At 38.7% G+C, this 23720-nt stretch overlaps 1 protein-coding gene across 1 annotated transcript in view; it reads right to left on the reverse strand.

Moving 5' to 3' along the window:
* KIF26B (kinesin family member 26B) overlaps nucleotides 1-23720 on the reverse strand; it is a 270452-nt gene that overhangs the window by 155863 nt on the left and 90869 nt on the right. The window contains exon 4 of the mRNA XM_062489199.1: nucleotides 3951-4117. Coding sequence (XP_062345183.1) covers nucleotides 3951-4117 — 167 coding nt within the window. The remainder of the gene's footprint in view (nucleotides 1-3950; nucleotides 4118-23720) is intronic.

Here is a 23720-nt window from a genome sequence, read left to right on the forward strand (position 1 = left end):
TTTTGTCTCAATGCAAGAGCTTTTAAAGAAACAGGACATTCCATTTGAAAAACATGTCTTGCAACATCTACAACAGTAGCATTGTGTGGCCCTCTTTAGTGTTCACAAAGACGTTTAGTTTGCACAAAGATGTGGAAAATGATCCCTAGAACAGATTTTTCAGGCTGCTTTCAAGATTATCTATATTCCCATTAGGCTCAATGAATCCAAATATGACTATATCTGATTTCAGACTGAGGTGGGCTTTTGTTCCAAATACACTGTTACACTTCCTGACTAGCAACAGGAAACAACTTTAAAGACTAACATTCAAAAATATCTCCTTCTCAAAAGTTTTTTACTTTTTTTTTACATCTCAAATGGGCTTTTATGTCTCTCTTTTGTTCTGATGCAAATTCTTCCTCTCCAATAAAGCAAGTTTACTGTGATGGAGCAAACAAGGAACAGCACCAACATCCCAAAATCTTTAATGTATTGTCACAGACAACAAAAAGGCTCTGGTCCAGTTTTGACTTCTAGCTCCTGCACTGTGCTATCACCCTCAGAGAGACTATTGCAACTTTACACCCCAATCACAAGAGAGAATTTTTATTCAGAAGTGCAGGTTTATTTGCAAAGTCGGGCCAAAGCTGAAGTCAGAGTCTTGGAAGTTTTCTCCATGTAGAAACCAGCACAGAGAAGAATAAAACTACTATGCCCTTGGCCTGATAAAGCTTCACAGAGACACCGGGAAAACAAGTGCCAGAAGGCCCTTCCCTCAGTTCTCTGGCAGTATCAGCAAGGAATACACTAATCCACTAATCCCTTACCTGGGGTGGCACACTCCTACTCATCATGCTGGGAGGACACAAGGCAAGAAGCTGGCACACCTTAGGCTGCAATGGCCCAAAGATGCTGCACTTCTTAGAACAAAGACCCAAACTGGAGGCAGAACTCAAGTCGCGCAAAAAAACTCTAAAATGTAAATGATCTGTAAATGATTCGTTATGAGTAAAGAATCTTAACATTCTTTCACATTTACTAAATGAATTATTCTCATCATAAATGTGTACTGGTAAGAAGCAAGATGATGCTAAATTAGCATGATTGAAGCATATCTGAGACAAAAATGAGTGATAGCCCTAAACAAAAAGGCAAATTTAGTGCTTGTCACTAAAAGCACAATTGATTGAACTCAGTTTCTGTGTCAGAATCACCATTAGAAATTCATTATCCATACCTGTATCATCTAATATTCATAAGCCTACCAGCTGAGCACTTTGGACAGTTTTCAGTGTTTGTTCCTTTAAAGCATTCACATACTGTCTCATGGGAATCCTGATGTGTCGTAAGTTCCCTTGCAGCAATATCTCAATAAATGACAATTCACAGAAGCTGCAGCCCTTTTAGCTGGTTTGGAAATCTGTCAGCTATAGATCATGAACTGTAACAGTCAATTATTGAGACATCTGATAAGTCTCCTGGTTTTTAAAAACACTGAGAGAGTCACTGTGGCCTTAGGATACTTCTCCATGGCTCAATGCCAGCTATAGCCCAGTCAAGTGACTGTCACTGTTGAACTAGTAGTGCCTGAGAACAGAAAAATTATGAGCTCCCAGTATTCCATGCTTGATATTTCTGAAGTAATTACAACCAAAAGTTCCATGGATGCCTTGACATTTCTTCCGTACCATAGTATTTTAGTTAATTGGGTTTTTTCCTGATGATGGATGACTTATATCTGAGCCTCATCAGATTTTTTTTTTTTTGCTTGTTAGGAAAGTTAGACTGAAATACTGTGGGTCATTATTCAAATTTCAAAAGGATAGGTTCTACTCCTCAACTCTGAACTTCAGCTTCACATCGGCAACTTTCTCTGGCTTTGTAATAATTTCTTCCTTATTCACTGTGAAAACATGGAGTATGACACACATTCAGAAAAAGCATATGTAGCTGGTAGTCACTACTCCATGTACCACTGACAAGGATAAAAAGCAAAAGCTTAGAATTCATAGGCTTGGTACAAAGGACTGTTTCATATTGTAAACAGTGCACCATCTTAATGAGTTGGACAACCACTGCCTTCTACTTCTCATTTTATAATACACTTCTTACCCAACTTGACAGAAAAGCAAATAGACACAGAAGATGCAAAACAAAAATTAGCGATTCAGATTTGGAAAACAACTTGGTGATTTTCTTGTTAAAAGGTCAAGCAGTGAACAACTGACTTGAATTTGCTGCTTAAATTGCCAGCAGATGATGTAACTTGAAATCCAGGACAAAACTGACTTACATAAGTGATATTAATCTAATTGTGCAATACCCCAAACTAAACCAGGCACTTTTGTCTTGCTAAGTACAGTTTAAAAATAAACAGTTTAAACATGAGATCTCTGCTGGACCTAGCACACCCAAGAATTCACAGCATCAGCTAGAAGCTAACAGAGTTCTACTTTAAATGCTATGATTTCCACTAGGGATTTTGAGTAAATTTAATTAGTTTCCTGCATTTCAGCAGAGTATATTAAGAGCAAATGAATTCTCTCAGCATAAACAATGAAGAACAAATGAGTTAAGCCATCTTCATAAATCAATTCATGCTAAAATATGTGCTAATCCCAATCTGGACTCCAACTAGATGTGTGTACATTCAAGAATTTTAATTTAAATTGCCTGCAGCTAAACAGAAAAGGGCAGCAAACCAAGACCACTGTCATCATTCACATTTGCTATTGCAGCATCTCATCTGGAAAAGAAAAAAATGGCAGAGCTGTCCCAAACAACTGGATCTTCTAAAATGCTATGCTTAATCCTTTTACACGACTCACTTGCTGTATGACACTGATCGAACATGTGCAACCCTCATGCTGGTGAGGAAAAATAGGAGAGGAAAACCTTTTTCCAGATTTACGGAGTGCAACAACTTTGTAAGTTTTCCATTTACCTTTAAAATAAAGTAGATGCATGTGGAATTACTAATAGTTTGGCTCTCTGAAGGGAAGGAAGCTGATCGGAAAGTGCTTGAGGCACTCACTCAAAGTTCATGCCATGTTTTGAAATCAAGATCTCTCACTGGATTGGATTTGAAATGCTATAATAACGGCTTATCCTCCTGTTATTTCATTACTCTTCCCAAGTCAATCTTCTAATTCAGAAAAAGCATTAAAAGACAAGGATTATTTCAATGTCTTTTGTTACATAAGGATTCATCTGGGCTAAAAAGATTCTGTTCTACAAAGAGCACATTTCTGCACGAAGAAAAAAAACACATTTTGTTGGTGATAATTGATATTTCACTTATTAGCTCATATGCCCATTTAACAAAGCATTTTACTAACAAATTAATCAAGATAGCCTTATGATTTTTTAAATTAAACTTTATCTCTTTTTTTTTTTAACAATGTCTGAATGTTCAACATAAAGCAAGGCTGAATGTAGACCGTCAGGTCAATTTAGTGGAATGATGGGGACTGAAGCCGAAATCAGAAACCTTAACTTTTTCAGTCTGGAACTGAAGCCCTGATAATTTCCCTAGATTGAAGCAAAATTTAATAAAGAAGTCTGAAGATTGCCACAAACTGAACTAGCCACCTCCAGTTAGCTCTATAGCTAATTGGCTGTCTCAGGAAATTACTTGGATGGGCCCTTCTCATTGAGGGACACACCCCTCTAAATATGTCACAAAGTCAAGTGCTATTCTGGGAGCACAATCACATTTTAACCCAAATCAAGCATTAAAGAGTATTTCACAGAAGAGGACAGAAGTATCACCCCATTTTACAGATAAATGCATGTAGGTGGATTAAACAACATTTTCATGGTAATTCCTGCAAATTTGTGATAGATCTGTACCTACAACTGTTTTGATGTATACTGTAGCCTGTCAACCCCACTTCTTCACTATGGAGTTGTCTCCTTTAAAAGAAATTATGTGTCCAGCAAAGGAAAATCTGAGAAATGTCTCTTACCTGGCAAAAAATGATGCTGCAACCGATGTGCCTGTGGATACTTCACTGGCAACATATGTGCTCTGGGAAGCAGGGAAGGTGTACAGGGAGGGTTTATCTGCATTGTAGCGGTTCAATGCTGCTTCAGTCAGGCCTTCTCGACTAGTCTCTGTCATAAGCTGAGATATCTGAAGACAGAAAAAGAACAGAAGTGTCATCAGCTAAAGCTCACTGGCTGACCCCTCCTTATCCAGCAATGCCTCCAGATTGCAGCTGGAGTAGGAGAAAGAGGCACTTCATTCACTCCCTCTTCACTGCTCTGTGAGCAAGCTTATTGCAGCTTTCATACTAATCTACAGTACTTAAGATCAGCTCTAACCTTGTCTGCATTAAAACTAATGGGATAAATTTATCCCATCACTAAAAATGTCAATAATGTATACAGTTTTCCATCCATACAGAAAAGAAAGAGTAAATAAAAGAAAAAAAAAAAGAAAGAGTAAACCATAATCCTTGCTTGGTCTGACCTCAGGATAAAAGAAAGACAGATTAGATTTGTGCAAAATATGTATATTTTACTTCAGGGGAGTGGGGGAGGAATTAAAGAACGACTTTTTTTTTTTTTGTCTTTGTAAAATAACACCTCTCTAGTGTATTAAGCATTTTTGTTGACCTTTCTCCAGCAAATTCAATGTACAGCATAGGAGGGAGTCCCTTGGGGTCTTATACAATTTATCATCTCTCTGCAAAATTGGGATCATTACTATTCACTTTCATTGCCTTTCTTAAAAGGCATTAAACATCATGTGATTTCATTCTTCTGATGGCCCATCTAACATTTTTTTTCCTGTTAGGAAGTCTCATCTGAGCCTTTCATTGTCTGAAAAAATCAGAGTTCCATCAGATTTGACCCAGTTCTCCTCAAATCAACTGAAACGTCTTTGACTTCAGAGAAGGCTGGGTAAGCTCTACTGAAGCAATTCCTCAATACTTTGAATTCAGTTTCTTGACTTCTTCTGCATGAATTTACAATGCTACAATGTCATCTTCCATACTTCATGCAATTCCTAACAAATTCCCTTTCCTCCCTACTTCATTTCCATGACAAATGGCTTCTGTTCGCCAATTCATGTCCCAAAATTGCAACACATGCCTAAAAAGAGCCCTCTCAGGTTATTGCTAACAATCATCCACAGCACAGTTTCCTTCCCTCTGCAAAAAATTCCCAAGAGGTAGCCTTTCACCTGTTCAATTTCATACTTCAACTTATCACCATAAAAGCAACAAAACATCTTTGTGAAGCACATAAAAAAAAAGAATTTAAATCATCCTGAAGTTATTTTTCCACTTAGGTTTGCTTTATTTCACCTGTTAAACATTTCAGTTATTAAAAGCAAAGTTGAAGAACTGATTTTTATTTGTGAGGGAAAGAAGATACGGCAACATTTTTAGGCCAACTACCTCCGTTTCTCTCATAGAAAATTGCTATCCATTTTGCTATAGCTAAGAAGGTAATCTGTTTATCCTTATTTTACATACTTTTAGACCAATCAACTGTAATACTTCAAGAACAGGACTGCTAAACCAGCCTTTCTATTTTTATGAGGAACCAGAAGGATTGCTGAAAGTGCCCCCATCATGTTAAACCCATGCTGAGCCATTCCAATTTACAGGATTCACTACACTGAATGAGCAATGCTCTCAGAAGGCTACAGCTGAAAACTGGGACTTAAATCATCTCATACTACTGGTAGAATGCAGGAATTTAGGCTGTCTGCCAGGATACCTCCTTACATTTCCAGTGTGTAGGCAGACAGTTCTTCAGTGTCCTGTTACCCTATGTAGGTCCACCTGGGGCACCCAGCACACTTGAATACACTAAACAGTATTTCTATTTCCTTAAATATTACATAATACTTGATAGCTCCACTATTTATCTTTGCAATGGACACAAGATTCTGCTCTGTTCCCTTCAATTATTCTGACACCAAATTCCTCACCTTCCATATAGGGAACTGCTAAACAGACAGCTATCCCTTCAGAGGAGAGTGCACACATAAACCTTGCCTCATCTTAGTTCATCCAATGCAAATAAATCATATCAGGATGGATCATCATTAATTACCATTGCTGACAATGTCACTAGGAAGTGCTACTCCCATGACAAATGGCCAGCAGTTAAGAAGTTGTTGAGTTGACTTATCACAACAGCAATCATAACCTCCCCATATTCTGCCAAATAAAGATTTTCACCTCCAAGTATTAATTTCCACAACCAGTGCAATACACTTTTATTGGCATCAGCAGATACCCTGAAGTTGTGAGATGGTGAGGCTTGAGAGAGGTATTTCAGACAACCGCAAAACAGTATTTGTGTGTCTTGGTGTTTAGGAAAAGATAAAAGCCATGTCACATTGGTGGCATGGTTTCTGCAATTGCAGATGTTCCAATTATCCACATCCGTAAGTCTAACATGAACTTCACAGAGAATAAAATGCCTAAAAATGATTGTGCACATTGCCTGAAAAGCTTGGTCTCTGAGTTTTTTTGGATTAGTTCTTGAACACAAGACTCCAAAATAATCACTTACCAAAGAGGCTGTGAACCTTTTATGTATCCAGTATTTTCCTGAGGATTGTTTGTACTGCACAAATTTGTACATGTGGGACAATCTGCAGGCTGAGTACCTCACTAGACACCAAGATATGTGCCCACAATATTTGACTGACAAATCCTCATTTGTTTCCAGAATCCAATGCATATATGTAAAGCAGGGTGTAGAAAGGAGCCCAGAAAATTCACATACCCAAAGACTACTGACTTCAAGTCAGTGATTTTGCATTTCTTTCTTTTGCCTCACAGATTAAGAGTGTAGAAATCATTCAAACTATTAAACCAAACTGAAGAGTGGGATTTGGAGGCAATCTTACCATCCCATTTACTCTGTGCTCCAGTCACAGTACTAAATCAGCGCTTTCTCTTCTGCCCTTGCTTTCTGAAGTTCACACATTTACAAACTTGAGCAAATCATCCAGGATGTATCATGTATTTAAGGAAAAATACTCATAGAATAGACACTTCCAGTGCTCTTGGAGTATTTATTTTTTCCCCATCTCAGATCAAAAGACATAGTTTATACTTTGAGCATTAACAAACTCAGGTAATTTGGTTTTTTTTCACCTTTCGCTTTTTCCACACTAACACAGGCCTGGCAAGCACAGTTCATGGAAATCTGCCTCTTTACTGTCACCATCTCTTTTAATAGATGTTGTTTCTGCACTTAAGGGGGAAAAGACCTGATTCCTAAATTCTCTTTCTTTTCTGTGAATACCCACATAGCATATACATGAGGTTTAAAATCAGCTAATAGGATATATTTTGAGAAATTCCTTTATAGAATTGTTGGCAGTACATCACTGCCTGGACAAGCAACAAAAAGACAAAGCATGAAACAATGCAACCTTTCATTCTTCAATAAAAACCTTTCAAGTGCACATGGAACAAGACAGATGTCCCTCCCAAAGCTCCATTTTTTTCTTCTGTCTCATAAATGCAAGGCAACCATTAACCTCTTCTTTCACTGCTTTCTGACACTATACAGCAAGAGCTGGAGATAAATGAGGATTTAAATTCTGCACTTCATAGGAAAAAGATGGCTCTGCAGTTAAACCACAAGTGTCAGCCGGGCTGGATTCTCTTCCCATTCCAATTACAGAGTCTCACAGTGCATTAGATTTGCCATCATGCAGCATGAGGTTAATTATATTTACATAAGGGAATTTTATAGCCAAGCTCATTAATGTTTCTAGAACTCCTAACTGAGGATTCCCAACTGAAATTACCTTACAAATGAAAGTTAGGATTTATGAAAGACATGAAATATCTGTTGATCTGGAGGTAGTAAAGCATTCAAGAACATCCCTTAACATCCCCAGTCTAGCTAACATCAGTAACTGATGAATGAAGTGGATGCACAGAAATGAGTAAAATATATCCATATCTGAATTCAAAATATAAATCTGTGTTCAAGTTCACTATAAAGCAATTCTCAGTGTGCAGAATTCCTAACGTCAGGAGAGAAGCTCACCAGCAAGAATAAACCAAAGGTAGAAAGCTCTCTTTCATAAATGCACATACACTCATGAATGACTTCTTTGGCAATCCACTCTTTATTCAGAACAGCACTGAATTTTCTGCTCAATAAATACTGACTAAATTACTTCCTGGGTTATTTTAGACAATAAATGTCTACATTAACCAAGAGAAAGATTCTTCTTAAAGACTACCCTTTTAAGGATGAGTTGAGGGAAGCACTATAGGATACATCTCTCAAAGCACTCCTTTTAGAAATCACAAAAACATCATAAATTAATATGAACATGTTTATAATACAAGCTGAACAACTTAATACCAAGTTTTCCATTAAGTACCATCAGGTATTCTGGCTGTTCTACAATATTAATCTTTTACCTTCCAACCAACTTTTGGGTCATCAGTTTCTTCTAAGTCATAACAAAATGAAGTTATTCTTCCCATTTGGCTCAAGGAGGCTGGTTTCTGGTGTATGGGAGTGATGGAATAAGCAGTGGGAGGCACAACTCAGAGTACATCCCGCATGTAGTCTTTCTTTTGATACATGCACGGAAAACCAAATCCTTCCTAAAACTAAGCAGCGCAGTTTTTCCTGGGCTTGATCTACTAATTCTTAAACAATGAGGCAAGACTCTAATTTGCAAACTAATTTCAAAAACTGAAAGGATTTGTCTGCTTCTTTTAGTGCATAAGAGTTCACTGTCTGGTGTGATAGTGCAGTAGATTGCAGAATGAGGTAAAAAATTCAAGCTTTCTGTCAGCCACCAGCTTCCCAGCCACTAAAACTGTCAGTAGAATTACAGTAAGTTGTCTATAGGAAGCAGCATCAGAAAACAAATGGAGCAGGAGCTGACACTTCTTGAGTCTCTTCAGAGGGGAGGTTAATGAAGAAAATATTAACATTCTACCTCACCTGGAAAAGGCATTCCTCACCATGGGAATTCATCAGTAAGTAGTAGGTCCTCTTCCCATAAGTTAGCAATTTTCTCTGAGCCCCTCTGGTAATAACAACTTCATCCTTTTTGCCTAACATGGAACTTCTGCATGCAGTAACAAAAAAGTGCAGCATAAATTTATGTTTGGTAGCATTCAAAAGGCAAGATAATAGCTGAGATTCGTTGTACTCAGTATAAAAATAATTTTTAAAAAATATACAAATGTGGAAAATTTGACGTTTATTAGATTTCATTTTCATAATGAAAATCTCTCCATGTTGTGGGGAGATGTTAGCATGTGAAAATAGGAAAGATAAATAGTAATGGGTCAAATTCAAATATCCTTGTTAAATACAGCTTCAAATGTTTTGAAGTAAATCTGGTAGACTGTTTATTGAACTACAATTAAACTTAAGTTGGATTTTAAGGGCAGAGGGGTAGAGTAAAAGAGCAATCTTGTGCTGCCCACACAGCTATCAAATTATTAACACATCCTTCACAGGGCAAAAAGGAACAATTACACCATTCAATCAGAGTGACTTGAAAGTGGTGGTGATTTCCAAAGTCATTAATCTTTTAATACACCACAGAGTACCAAGGACATGCTCTGCATCTCTCAGAAATCACTCTCTACAACAGAAGACACATTTAAAGAATTATTCAGGACAAAGTTGACCTTTAGAAAAAAATAATTTGGAATCGGTAAGCAAGTTCCTGTAGCTAAGGGCACTGACATAATCCTACAGCATTCTGCCATTTGATTATGACCTTTTTCTCTCCCAGTAAAATACTGAGCTGCTCTATAGGTAGAGACCACTGCAACTACTGATACAGACTCTGAACAAGAGCAAGACAGCAGGTCTTGATAGCCTTCCCCTTGTCAAAAAAAATGTGTTCTGTGAGAAGGAGGCTGACAAAGGACACACATAATGTCTGCTACATTCAAACTCTTTCTTGGATCTAGACATACTGCTTAGCGAAGGCAACGGCGCAGTTCATCGTGAATACTGAAACTCTAGGGAGTATCTTTGAGCATGCTTTGCTCCAGCTTTAGACAAACTTGCAATGCAGAATCTGATATATTGATCTAGCAGAAGGGGCCACTGTAACAGCACAGATTGTGTGTAAACACGAAACAAAGCACCTTAGAAAGAGTGAGGTTTTTTAAAGGGAGAATCACTAGCATGGCAAGAATGATGATTATGCTTTGTATTAAATCAGAGTCAAAATTTAGCATAAACTACTTTTATTTAAACATTAATTAGTTACCATGACAGCATGTCAAGTTTAATTGCAACCTCCAGCTTCCTGCTGTCCAAAAGAAAGGTGACCTTTGACTGCTGCAGCCGCCTCCCATGTCCCTTTATAAAGCAGATGATAATGATGACAATGGTTATCATCGTTATCACTATTATTATCAACAAAGATGCAGTGCACTCTTCAGCACAGATGAAATCCAAATTTTTGCAGGCATGGACACATGTTCCCATCAAAGCTGCTATGTTATAATTAGTTCCATTAAAAGGAACATTTTGCCACAAATCACTGATTGTCTCAAGGTCAGCTATTTAGATCAGCTACTTAGGTGGATTCCTTTTCTACAAGAGGTTTTCCTCAAATTCTCAGACTTCAGAGTTCTACCTTACAAAACAGGGATTATTTTCCAGTTGGCTCCCTCTAGGAGGCCTGGTGGGCTTTATCCAAGAGTACTATTTGAGTGGATGGAAGATGTCATTAAGAGGCATCTCACAATGATTGCTGAACAGTCTTGGAAACCCAGAGAGGTCCTGAGTGACTGAAAGCTTGCAAACTTTGTCCCAGTTTTCAAGAGGAGTAAGAAGAATGACTGTGGTGACTACAAGGCTGTCAGTCCACTTCAGTACTTGCTAAAATCACAAGGAAGACTATACTAGGAGTCACTGCAGAACACCTGAAGGACAACGCAGTCATTGGTCACAGCAAGGCTCTGTGAGGGGAATGTCCTGCTTGTCAAACCAGACTTCCTTTTATGATTTCAGTAAAGCTTTGGCTACTGTCTCTCACAGTATCCTTCTGGACAAAATTTCCAGCACACAGCTGGATAAACACATCATGAGATAGGTCAGCAACTGGCTCATGGGTTGGGTGCAAAGAGGTATAAGGAATGGGGTAACATCAGATTGGAGACCTGTCGCTAGAGGGGCTACCCAATATCTTGGTTCATAAATAACTTGGACACAGGCCTCTGTGCCACAGAGGAATACTAAGTATGTTTGCTGATAATACTAAACTGGGAGGAGCTGCTGAGTCCCTTGAAGCCAGAGAGGTCCTGCAGAGAGACCTCAACAAACCAGAGACCTGGGCAATCACCCACCGTATGAAGTTCAACAAGGGCAAGAGCCAGATTCAGCAGCTGGGACAGAGTAGCCCAGATGAACAGACAGACTGGGGAAGCAGATGCTGGAAAGCAGTGCCATGGAGAGGGACCTGGATGTCCTGACCAATGTCAGGCTGAACATGAGTCAGGCAGCCAGGAGGGCCAAGTATGTCTGGGGGGACACCAGGCACAGCATCACCAGCCAAGTGAGGAAGGGCATTGTCCCTCTTATTCTGTACTGGCTTCACCTAACTTGGATTCCTGTGTGCATCTTTGGGTGCCACAATATAAGAAAGATATAAAGCTGTTAAGAGAATGCAAAGAAGGGCTACAAAGAGGGTCAAGGATCTTCAGAGAGGCAGACCCCACAATCTCCCTGGGAAGCCTATTTCAGTGCTCTGCCACCCTCAACATGAAGAAGTTCTTCCTTATGTTGAGGTGGAACTTGTGTTTTAGTTTACAGCTCCTCATCCTCTCACTGGACACCACTGAAAAGCATCTGGCACCATCCTCTTGGCACCCATCTTTGAGACATTTAAATGCATTCATGAGATCTTTCTCTTCTCCAGACTGAACAGGCCCAGCTCCTGCAGTGTCTCCTCACAGGAGATGCTCCAGATCCCACATTGTCTCTCTGGCCTCCATTGGACCCTCTCCAGTAGCTCCTTGTCTTTCTTGTGCTGAGGAACCCAGAACTGGACACAGCATTCCAGAGGTGGCCTCACCAGGGCTGAGTGGAGGGGCAGGATCACCTCTCTTGCCCTGCTGGCCCCACTGCTCCTGATGCACCCAGGACACCACTGGCCCTCCTGGCCATAAGGGCACTGCTGGCTCATGGACAGCTTGTCACCCACCAGGACTCCAGGTCCTTCTCTGCAGAGCTGCTCTCCAGCAGGTCAGTCTCCAGTCTGGGCAGGCACTTGGGGTTATTCCTCCCCAGGTGCACGACCCTGCACTTGCCCTTGTTGAGGCTGAGGGTGCCTCCTGTGCCACTGATAAACAAGCTGAATAAGAATGGACCCAAGTATTGATTCCTGGGGAATGCCAGTGATTCCTTGCTTCCATCTGGATTCTACTCCACTGATCACAACACTCTGAGCTCTGCCATTCAGCCAGCTCTTAGTCCACCTCACTCTCCATTCATCTAACACAGATTTCCCGGCTTACCTACACGAATGTTAGGTACACAGTGGGAGATAAGTGCCAAAAGCCTTGCTGAAGTCAAAGGAGACAACATCCACTTCTCTCTTTTCATTGACCCATCCTGTATCTACATCACAATACTGTATATACAGGAAAAGAAATCAGTACAGAGTCTGAAACAGTACTGATCAATCCGCCTTCTTGCTCCCTCACTTGATTTTGACATATTTCTTAATCAGAAAAGTGAACAGGGGAAAATATTAGAGCAGGGGAAATTTCATTATCTGAATCATGCAGGACATAAAATATCTAGCTCAGGTGAACTCAATCCCTGTAGAGAAGATTCTAGTCTGCAGTACTCCTTTAGTTAGAGTGACACAGCATGCAAATTTTATTTATTAGCTACTTCTTAATTATCAAATTATTTTCTGAAAGGTAAGGCCTCTACCTTGCTATAAAACCACAACAGTTATCAGAACTACATTTTTCAATACCCTCAAAGTCTTCTTATTCAGGATTATGCCAGCCTTTTCTATTCCTCTCCATGGAAGCTACAGGCTGGATAGCCATCCTGGGGTATAAATATGCAGGCCTCCCTCCTTGCCCCAAAGGGCCCTCTGTAAAGCAGACTTGCCACAAGCAGACTCCTGCAGGGTTGTGAGCCATCCCTTTCGAGTAAAGCACCATCATCCAGTCCCACATACACCTCTCATTCACAAAGTTCCACCAGCCAAACCTCTGCTGACAGAACAGCAATGTAAGGTTTCTCAACTGGCATATTCCCATACCAACTCTGCAAATGAAAAATACGTTTCAGCTAGCAAAGAGACGTTCTGTTCCCAATTTTGTGTCTGTAAGCATTTTAGCAATGCAAAAAAAAAAAAAAAGGCTCTGTGCAACACAGTAAAACTGCTTCCTTTCTTGTCAAAAAGACAGCAATAACATAGCAATCTATTGGAAAGCTGAGGCTGCCTATAGCTGTCAGAAGTTTTTCTTTCAGATCTACTTTTATGAAGCTGTTGATTCTCTTAGTTACCTGCATATCTTGCTGCATTATAAAGCTGTGCAGCTGGAAATTAATTGGATCTTTTCCCACTATTATTTATTCTCTATCAGATTAGTAACGTTTTACAAGAGAAAACGCCTTTCGTGTTACGCCATTGAAGTTGACTTCATACATCCAGATTCAGCACTCTCACTGTAATCCCTTGCTGCATCAGTTACCTTCTGAGTCCTCAGCAGCCAGGCTAGTTGTGCTAAAATAACAAGTGCAGCAATCAAAAGAGGAGTAGGACTCCTCTCTGTACACGTGGGGCAGCTGTTAACTGCAGTCACTTCATTTTTGAAGCTGAGGAACAGCTCTCTTTCACTGCGTGCAGGAGTAATGCATTTGTTATGAAAAGAAGCTTTCATTTCTCTGATCAGTTACCAACTGCCAGCAATGTCAAGACATCATGAGAAGTTCAAATCTTACTGTAGCTGGTTTTTTATCACAAACAAGAATCTGTGAGACACTGACCTTTCACTTGTCAGTTGACAAGAACAGCTCCAGAAGCTACCAGAGTGTGACAGCATGTGGGCTTAACTTAAATGGCATTATTGACCCAGAAAGGAACCTTTTTCTGTAGCTAGCAAGAGAATAAGGAGTAAAAACTACCATTAGTTTATCCACACATAGGTGGAATCACTAATCTTTATTTAAGCAAAGACATATGGTTAAATTCTACCGTGAAAATACAAGGAGAGAGAACTACATCATTTCAAGTATGGGAGGAAAAAAAAAATCTGATAGGCTTAGAGATTCCTGCAATGACTAGTGAATAAGAATGTGGCATAATGCAAATTCAGTCCATGCACATATTAACCTCAAGGTCAGACCTTTTTAGGAGCTAAGATCAATACGCATCTGACAGGTCTCTTACCAACCTGCTCATGGAAAGGTGCGTGGGTTTCACCCCCAGGGGTCTAAAAAGTTTCTGTTTGGAAACTAGTACCATTCCAGTGGCTTTCCCATCAGACAGAAATCATGATTATCCGCTTTTTTATAAACTGCTGACACAGGTTTAATTATATTAGTGCTAGCAAGTGCCACAGTCCAAACTGACCTTTTCTATCCCTACTATAAATAGACCCTTGAAGATGCTCCTTCCTTCATTATACCAATGTGAAGATGGGGCAACAGCTGATATGGAGTTATCAGTGCTCACAGGAGCAGCCACGTAAATGTTTAATTTCCAGAGGAGTCTTTAGCTTTATTTTTGCCGAAGGAAAAAAAAAAAAACCCATTGTTTTGCACAGGTTACGCATCAGCAGGAATGACCTCTATAAATTTAATGAGGTTGGACTTTCTAATCTCTGTCACAATACATAAACACATCTTTCTTTCATGTCAATAATAAAAACATCCTGCTAACATTTTAAAAGTATTTTAACTACAGCAACAGTTATAACTTTTAACAGGAATACAGGAAAATAATTTAAAAGGTTCCAGAAGAGCCTTGAAATGAGACCAGTAACTGGACAGAAACAGTTGCTTCCTGCTCTGAAGGTGAATGCTTTAAGCCATACATTTGGTTGCCCTATTACCTTAGTTTGCATAGCTACAGCTGTTATTAGCAGTCATAAAAATCACCCAACTGTAAGCATTTGACTCAGAGGTCACTTCCTGGGGTGAATTCCATAGACTGACAAGGTGCTCGGTTATGCCATGCTGTCTTCTGTTTGTTCTAGATTTATTGCCCTCTCAGCTAATGAAAGGGAAAAAAAAAAAAGAAAAAAAGAGAGAGAGAAGCACATCCTCAACTGGACATCACATTAAGTTTACTTGGTGAATACTGTAATTCATTAGCAAGTGGAACCCTCTCTGTTCTGGTTCCCTTTCAATGACACTAATGGATCAGCTTGTGACCATCAAGACATAGGTTTGTATGGGATAGATCTTTCATACACAGCACCAAAGAGCCTCAGCTTTTTTAATATACTGCTAGACTACTTCTATTTTCCAAGGTAATCATGTTTTTGTCCCCTGTCATTCACTGCAGCTTCTATCATCTTTTCTATTCAAATTGTTTTTTTCAGCTTAGATTTGCAAGTCTTGAAGGGATCCAAGCCAAGCACAGTTTTCCAGGCTCTAACTGAACACTACATTATCCAAAGCCGACCTAGGATTTAGTTCAAGTGCACACGATGATCTTTTCCCAGTTTATGCAATTTGCATTTTGGTTTGCAGGAACCATCATAATCAGTCTTCACTGTGACAGCTTTACTGTACAAAGATGACATTCCCACGTGTCCCCTTAGGGCCTTTGCACTCTAAGAATTTTAAATATGCTAGCTGTCCATTCACAGCTTTAATTTTGTGCACATTCACTTGCAGACTGAGTAATTAATACCAATCCCCACCTCCACTGACCAGCTAAATAAGGTCAGATGAAGAACAGTATTTGGCTCTCATCAATGATTTTAAATGACTTTTTTTTTTTTCAGAAAATGCTGAGGCATAACTACTTTTCTCAGATGGGACTAAAAAACAAAATAGTGATCACTTTAGAAGACAGACAGGTGTAGATGTATTCTCAAAACTGCACCATTCTGCAAAATTAGAGAGAGGAAGGGGTACAGACTTTACTCTGGGTGTGCTCCACAATGTTTCTGAAAAGGCAGAAAAGAGAACAATTGAATATCCAGTCAGCACTATGCAGCACTAACAAATAGCAAACTTTCCTCAAGGGATGATATTCTTTCAAATTCCATCAATATAACTTATCATGGCAATTTTGAATGGACAAATAACAACCTGATTCATCAGGAATTATTTTCCCCTAAAACAGAACTCAGACCAAACCAAGGGTAGATGACACACAGCTTTAATGGTTGCGTATGATTTGCTGTCTAGGAGAAGTGCTGTAAAAGACAAATACAAGACAGTCATATGCAAGGTCTTGTGCATCTTGCTACCTTATGCATTTTACTCTGGAATGCAGCACACACAGTAAATACTACCAATTCTTTACTCATGGCTACACTGTGTATACTTTCACATCAAAACATGTTCACAGTGCATATCCATAGCATGCTCTTCCAGCTTTTGTTATACATTATTGCATGTCTCTGAACTACATTAATCTCAGGTAGATTCATGCTTTGTAAATTGTCTAAGACTCTTGTCATTTTTTAAATTTTTGAGTCCTTGTAGGCTTATTATTTCCTAACTTTTACTAATAGAATTTGCTCATTTTTACTAGTCTGAAAGTATAGTATCAAGTCTTACAACTACATTCTTTCTTTCTTTTTAAAGTCAGCCTCAATGAACTTCAAATGGCACTGTTGTACCTATTTTATCTTTTTTTATATATATAACAGTCTGACAATGAACATAAAGTTTCCTCAACACAGAACACAAACAACAAAAACTCATTGCCCCAAGGACTTTGCACAAGAAACTAAACAGACAAAATGCACTTCACTATTGTTTAAAAATAAGCAGTGATTAAAATTATTGCAGGAACAATTGGTTGATATTTTTACAAGCAAACAGAAGGATTATACTAACTGGCCCCTTGGGGATAAAACAGGCTTACAATGGATTTAATTAAATGTATTTAATGAAATTCAAATATAACAACAACAAACTAGAACACCATCTGAAATTATGCCTGAACTCTAGTAAACTATTCTGAACTGTAATAAATGTCTCATTGTTATCTTCAGTTTTAATTTTGGCTTACTGCACAGAGAATCTTTCTTTGCGCATGAACTGTTTTGAATGTTTCCCTTCCAACTTATTTAGTGGGTTTGCAATGTAAAATTTTCAGAAGTTACTTTAAAATTAATTTTTGAAAGGTACTCTTTCTTCTATTTTAATTACTTTTTTAATAGAGCATCATGGACTGATTTGCTGCTCCATAGTAACATGCCAAAGGAAGGATCACTGATCACAGGCCAGTGAAAATATAGTGCTGTAATCCATATAACTGAAGTAACAGGTGCCACTGTCTCTTCACAAGGTTTACTATAGGCACTTCATAAGTCATCCTGCACAGACATTTACTCTAGAACAAAGGGAATACAAGATGGACATAAACCAGCTCCAAAATGTAGAACAGTACTACATATACAGGATAACAAAGAATCAAGCCATCTAGAACTAATGCTTGCTGATGCTTACTGTAGTGTCCCTTATGGACAGGGGGGTTCATCCACACAAGGTTCAGTCTTATCCACCAAGAACAGATGATTATAAAACTCCCAACAACAACAAAAAAATATTACTGTTTCAAACTGATTTTTTCCATTTTCCAGCAGAAAAGCCTTATTGTAAGGTTCCCCAGGAAAAAACAGAGCACTGTGGGAGAATGACAGGATTTTAGTATTTCCTGGAATTACTTTTTAAAATTCAGAAATCAAGGCAGAGTAAACAATAAAGATATATCCTGGACTCATGAGCTGTTTGAAAAAATATGTTTCAATGATCCTAAAGCCTAAAAACTTCAGAGGTCAATTCAGAACTTCTTCAGTCTTTTTCTTTCCCAAGGGCATGGTTTCAAGTGAGTCCCACTAAAGCAAAGTCCTTATTTGCAAGTTTCTTTTCTTCTCAGAAAGCACAGTAGCAGCTTGTTGTAAAAGGCAGAGTGCATGAACTGTGTGCAGTTGATAAAAATTCCAGCTCAGACTGTATTTGAAGATAAAAAAAACAATCAACCAGAAAGATATTTTTAGTTAGTCCCTTCTGTTACCAATGCTTTTTTCTGATTGTTCTGAGCCCTTATGATTTCTGTTTCATAATCCACTCTGATATTGATTGTTTCAGGCAGGCACAGAAAAATCTAACCTCAACATACAAAATGGCCCTTTTTGTCCTGAGTGTAACAGGAGAAAAGGTTATTTCTCTCATCTCTTCACAGACTGCATAGCAGCCACATAAGCCATATCCTTCAACTTTCCTGTACATCCACTTCTTAACACATAAAGCATAGCACAATAAAATTTGTTTCTTTCCACTCCATGTCCATGCAACTTTTAAAAAGTCTCAGGAGCAAATTCTCTAATGGCCTGAGCACAAACTCTTGCTACTCTTGCTGTAGTAGAGCTGTGGTTAGTGTACTAGCAGCAATAGCATTACCAAAGTTTGGGTTTTTTTTAATCATGAATCCTATAAAATTTTACAGCAGATAGAATGGGCTACTGAGGAGTAAAAGAGCTGTTTTCCAGTATTTCTGTTAAGCATTTATAATTTATATGGGTCCTCCCACTCTCTCGCGCTCAAAAGGAAACCAAGCCATAATAATCCTCCACTGCCACACTTGGAATCACCTTCCCCAGACAACAGAGGAGGAATAAGGTGCTTTATTATTCATATTCACTGAATCATAAAATGCCTAGAGGCCACAGAAGTAATGGCCCGTTGCAGTGGTGCCAACTGTCCCTACTTCAGAGACAAAGCATTGAGGTGGCAGGGAGAAGTAGCAAATATTCGTAATATATGATTAAGGTGATTGAGCAGTGAATGGAAAAGGAAGCAGAGAAATCCACATCACTGAGATTGGAAAAAATCTCATAATCTGCACATACATAACACCCCTATCTCGAGCCCCTTTCCAGAAATCTTGAACTAAAGCAGATCAAGTGTCTGCATTTCATCTACTTTTACATAAATAGGAATAAATCTTGATAAGTTGGGCTGTGGCAATGTTTAAAAGGATCTTTACAAAGGTTTTGAAGTGCAAGACAGCAGTCAGGAGATCATAAGCATTGGTACTAAATCCTGGCTGCAAATGGCATATCCTGGCATTTAGGATTATAGAGGCAAAGACCCTTGTGACGACCGACTATGGACAGAAAACAATGAAAAGCCAGTAACATGAGAACTAGATTTTTTCCTAGTACTTAACTGCATGAAAACAAATTGATCCCTCATTCAGCATTCACATCTAAAAGTAAAATAAAACAGATAAGCTTTAGGACACCCTCTGATGCTCTTGAAATTTGTCAAAGAAGCATGGTGGCCAGCAATCTTTTGCTGTGCTGTTCTCATAAGTCACTTGAATAGTATCTTGTTATATTATTTACTGGACAGGACAAACTATAATATTTTTGGTTTACATTACTTCAAAGCAGAAAAAAAATAGAAATCTTGACAGGCTTGCAAACTAAGCCTCAGTTAAGCCTACCTAGCATTGCAAAGACTCTTCAAAATTACTTTTGTAGAAACTGGTCCAAATGTAGACAAAGCTTTCTGAGTGCATTTTCCCTGTCAGTCCAATCTCTGATCACTGCCTTGATGCATCAGCATCATACAATTACGAATCATGTCACATCCTTTTCTACCTCCTGCAAACTGGCAACAAACTTCACACAAAGTCTTCAGGGATCAGAGAGACTGATCAATTAAGCACTGATAGTATCTCATTACTATACATTTTCTTGAGATGCTCTGTATAATTTTTTTAATACCACTTGAATTAATTTTCCATTTTCTGTGTTGCACTGCAATAACTGAGAAAATATACAAGAAAAAAAACAAAGAGATGACTGTGCTTATGCTTTGTGTTTCAATCCAGCTACACTGCCTAGCTCCACCAGCCTGGAATCTGTCAGGAAGGAAAGCAATTATAAATCATATCTGTCATTTATCTTTCATAGGAAAGAGTTTATCACTACATGTTTCCAAAAAGTGGGGGGTTTTTTACAAAACTAGGCCTAAACTCTGCTTTTATTAGAATCCTTGATGTAAAGAAATAGCAGGATTCACATTACAGGTGTTTTAATAATTATCCAGTGACACTGAGCATGCAGCCACAATGAAATCAGTGAAGCAGAAGTGATTTCATCAAGCAGAGCTCCAACTGTTAATTCTTTTCCTGCCCTTTCCACTAGCCAAAAGCCTTTAAGTAAGTTTAGGTGGATGTTTAATACACACATACACATGCCACTTTCCCCAAGTTAAAAAAGTATCAATTTGAAGTAAAGCTTGACAGATGCAAGTATTTTATTCAAAGAGCTGTCACAATAGACACATTTCATTTGCACACAACCGTGACCTTGCACTAGTTGCACCTTAGTCACTTGGCACTCACGTCTACCAGTATGACCTGAGATTTTCCTGGTGTAGAGAATCCAAATGCTCAGATAACTGAATGACAGATGTGATGGTACCTTCAGTGCTCTCATACAAGGTGGAGCTACAGATCCTTCTGCTGAGGTTTGCTAGCAACATTAACCACAGTGAGCACCAACCAACCTCTTGGAAGATGAAAGCTTATTACCATTCCTTAAATCTTTGGAGCAGTTCTGAATTCTGCTTGAGAGGTTATACAGAAGTGAAAGGTGAAGTGCAATTTCATCTCTTCTTTAAATCAGTTTGCAGATTTAAAAGATGTTTTCATTAGCTGAGAAGGGCTTTTTCTCACCCTCATACAGATACAATTCTTTCTTTTTCTTCATAAAATAAAATTCTTCAATACGTCTTTCATAGAACACATCTTGACACATTCGAAGTTCAAAAGAAGCTGGACAATCAGGTTTCTGCTTTCATCTGTCAAGAGCAGTTCCAACAGACTCTTCAGAGCAGGGTGACACTAGAAGAGTATGGAGGACAAAAAGCTTCCCCGTTCACCAACCCAAAAGGGAAGTGATCCCCTCTGAGTGCAAGATGCCATATTTGCTCCCATCACCACAGCTGTTCTCACACTCTGGCTGATCAGATCTTACATGTTGCTCTCACTCTTATCTGTATCACACCAATGTAGCCATGTCAGTTGCAAAGCCATTATCCTGGAGTGAGACAGAAGAGAGTCTGGTCCCAAATGTATTCTATCTGACAACACCCATCTCTCAAGACCTCAGTGCCCTGGAATATAAGTGAAGAACCAACCACTTTAACTCAAATCTACTGAATTAAAGAGAACTGGCCCAACAGAGAAGTTGATGCTCCCCCTCTGATGCCATTTCAGAATCACTTTGGAGAAAAGAAAACAATGGTTTCACATGATAGCTCTGTGGAATCACATTTCAGAGTTACACGAGGCTCTAGCCATGCATTCCTTACTTCCCATAAGTACAGCATAGTACCAAAGCAAAAGGCTTTGTAGGTTTATTTTTTACATAGTAACATACTTCTTCATATTTAGTCTCAAATACTTTTCTAAGAAGTCAAAGACCATAATTCTGCAAAAGGCACAAAAATACAGTGTTTCTGAATCTAAAGTCTATGTCTCATTTATGTAAAAGCAATATGAGACACAAATATATTAGTCAATGAGACAATACATTGATTTGTGCCTTTTTCAAGAGCTATCCCTTAGGAATTTAAAGGGAAGCTCCTAAAAAATTGCTTTCCAATTCCTTTGTCATCCCCTCCTGATCTCAGTTAGAATGATTTGCCTTTGGTTTAGTAAATTTCTTTTTCCTATCTCTTTGCAACAGATGTTGAACAATTTGCAAAATGCAGGAGTATCACCCACAAGACTGAATCTTTATGCAAAAGTAAAGACTAGCATTTTGCTCAGATGAATGATTCAACCCAAGAAAATTTTTAGAATCTTCACACACTTCAGCAAGGAATGATTTTTTAAAGTTAAATAAATCTGAAATGTACAACACTTACACAGAAATCTAGAAATGTTGTAGAAACTATTGGAAAAGCACTTCCCACTGATCTGTTTATCACAGGCCTCCCTGAAAAACACAGCACCTCACACCCACTTTCAGGACAGAGGGACACAGAGTTCTTCGAAGTACTGAGTATCCTCCTCCCAGGGAACCCAGTTACACCTGTGCCAGCAAGATTCAGAGGCAGTTTCAGAAATTCTAGTCCTTACCTGTATATTGGATGTACTTAAAGAAGGCTTCTCCACAGATTATGAGATACCAAATACCTTTTTCTATATAGCAATTTATATCCCACATTTTTTTAATCCTAATATCCTAAAGAAGGGACATTTTTATTGCCCACATACACACATAATCCTTTTATAAATTCTCCTAAGCTTTTGGCCTCAATCCTTTTTCTAATACGTTCCAAAAAAAACTGTACATTGCATAAAAAGTTTATTTCCTCTTAGTTTCAAATTGGCTGTACTGGCTCTCTGTGTTCTCTAACTATGAAAAAAAGCAGGAGCTGACCCGGTTTCACTCTAGTTCTGTGCCACCTTCTTTACATTGTAGGAAATAAAAGGACAATTTTGCCTCAATGCACCAGTTTGTCTTCCCCCTTCTCTACCCCATCTCTACATAAGTTTTCTCACTATTAAAACGCCTTCTCCCAGTTTATATATATTTTTTTTCAACCAAGGCAAACAATCAGCACAGCTATTATTTAAGAAATTAAACTAGTCTCACATGCGGACAAAATCCTTGAGTCACAAGCAGGGAAGGAAACCAAGACTCCAAATCCTCACTAATTGTGATCTTCTGGCTTTTGCTAATTTGCAGGATTAACTTGCTCCTATAATAGTCCAGATTTCTTCCTCACATCACAACTGAGTCACGGGGTTTTCATATTCACAGGATAAGCCTATTTAGCTCTTTGCAGTCCATGGGATACCCTTTACCTCTTTCTTCCCTTGGTCACCCCAGTTATCATGAAGGGGAAAAGTAATGATTCTAAGGTCATTAAGCCATGCATAAAAATGCCATAAGAGATCAAATCATGCCAGAGTAATGCAAAAAAAATAAACATCTCCTACAGTTCACATAGACTCCAGTTTCCCCCCTAGATGATACTAGAAAAACAGTATACAACTGGGCTGTTAGGTGAAGGGGTAGACAGAAGGAACGAAATACAACTAGCCAACTCCTGTAATATACAAATTGTATGATCAAACAATCATGGCAAAATGTCAACAGATGACATATGCTGACTTCAGTGGGGTCATATCTAATTATTAGTGACTTGGTTTAAAAAGGCTTTTAGTCAGAAGAAGGCTAATTCAGAGATAACAACTAATGCATGGGGGAAGAGGGCAACAGAGATAATCAAGCAAGGATATAATTTCAGTGCCAATGAATTTGTTTGACAATCTTTTTCTTGGCCCAGTCAAACAACCTTTGTAAATAAAATTCTTGCACTTTCAGTGTATAGTCTGATTATGGAGTCACTCTCTTAAGAGTCCAGGTCACAGAATAAAAATAAAAGAATCAGTGCAAGAATTTGCACACATCTGCTCAGCATCACTACTCATAAACTCAGAGTAAAAGGAACAAAAAGGTTTGTACTACATTCAGGGAGCCACCATACCCAAATGTGGATGTCATACATACAGTGCT

Source organism: Cinclus cinclus, chromosome 3 (genome assembly GCF_963662255.1).
Source record: "Cinclus cinclus chromosome 3, bCinCin1.1, whole genome shotgun sequence".
NCBI classification, from domain to species: Eukaryota; Metazoa; Chordata; class Aves; order Passeriformes; family Cinclidae; genus Cinclus; species Cinclus cinclus.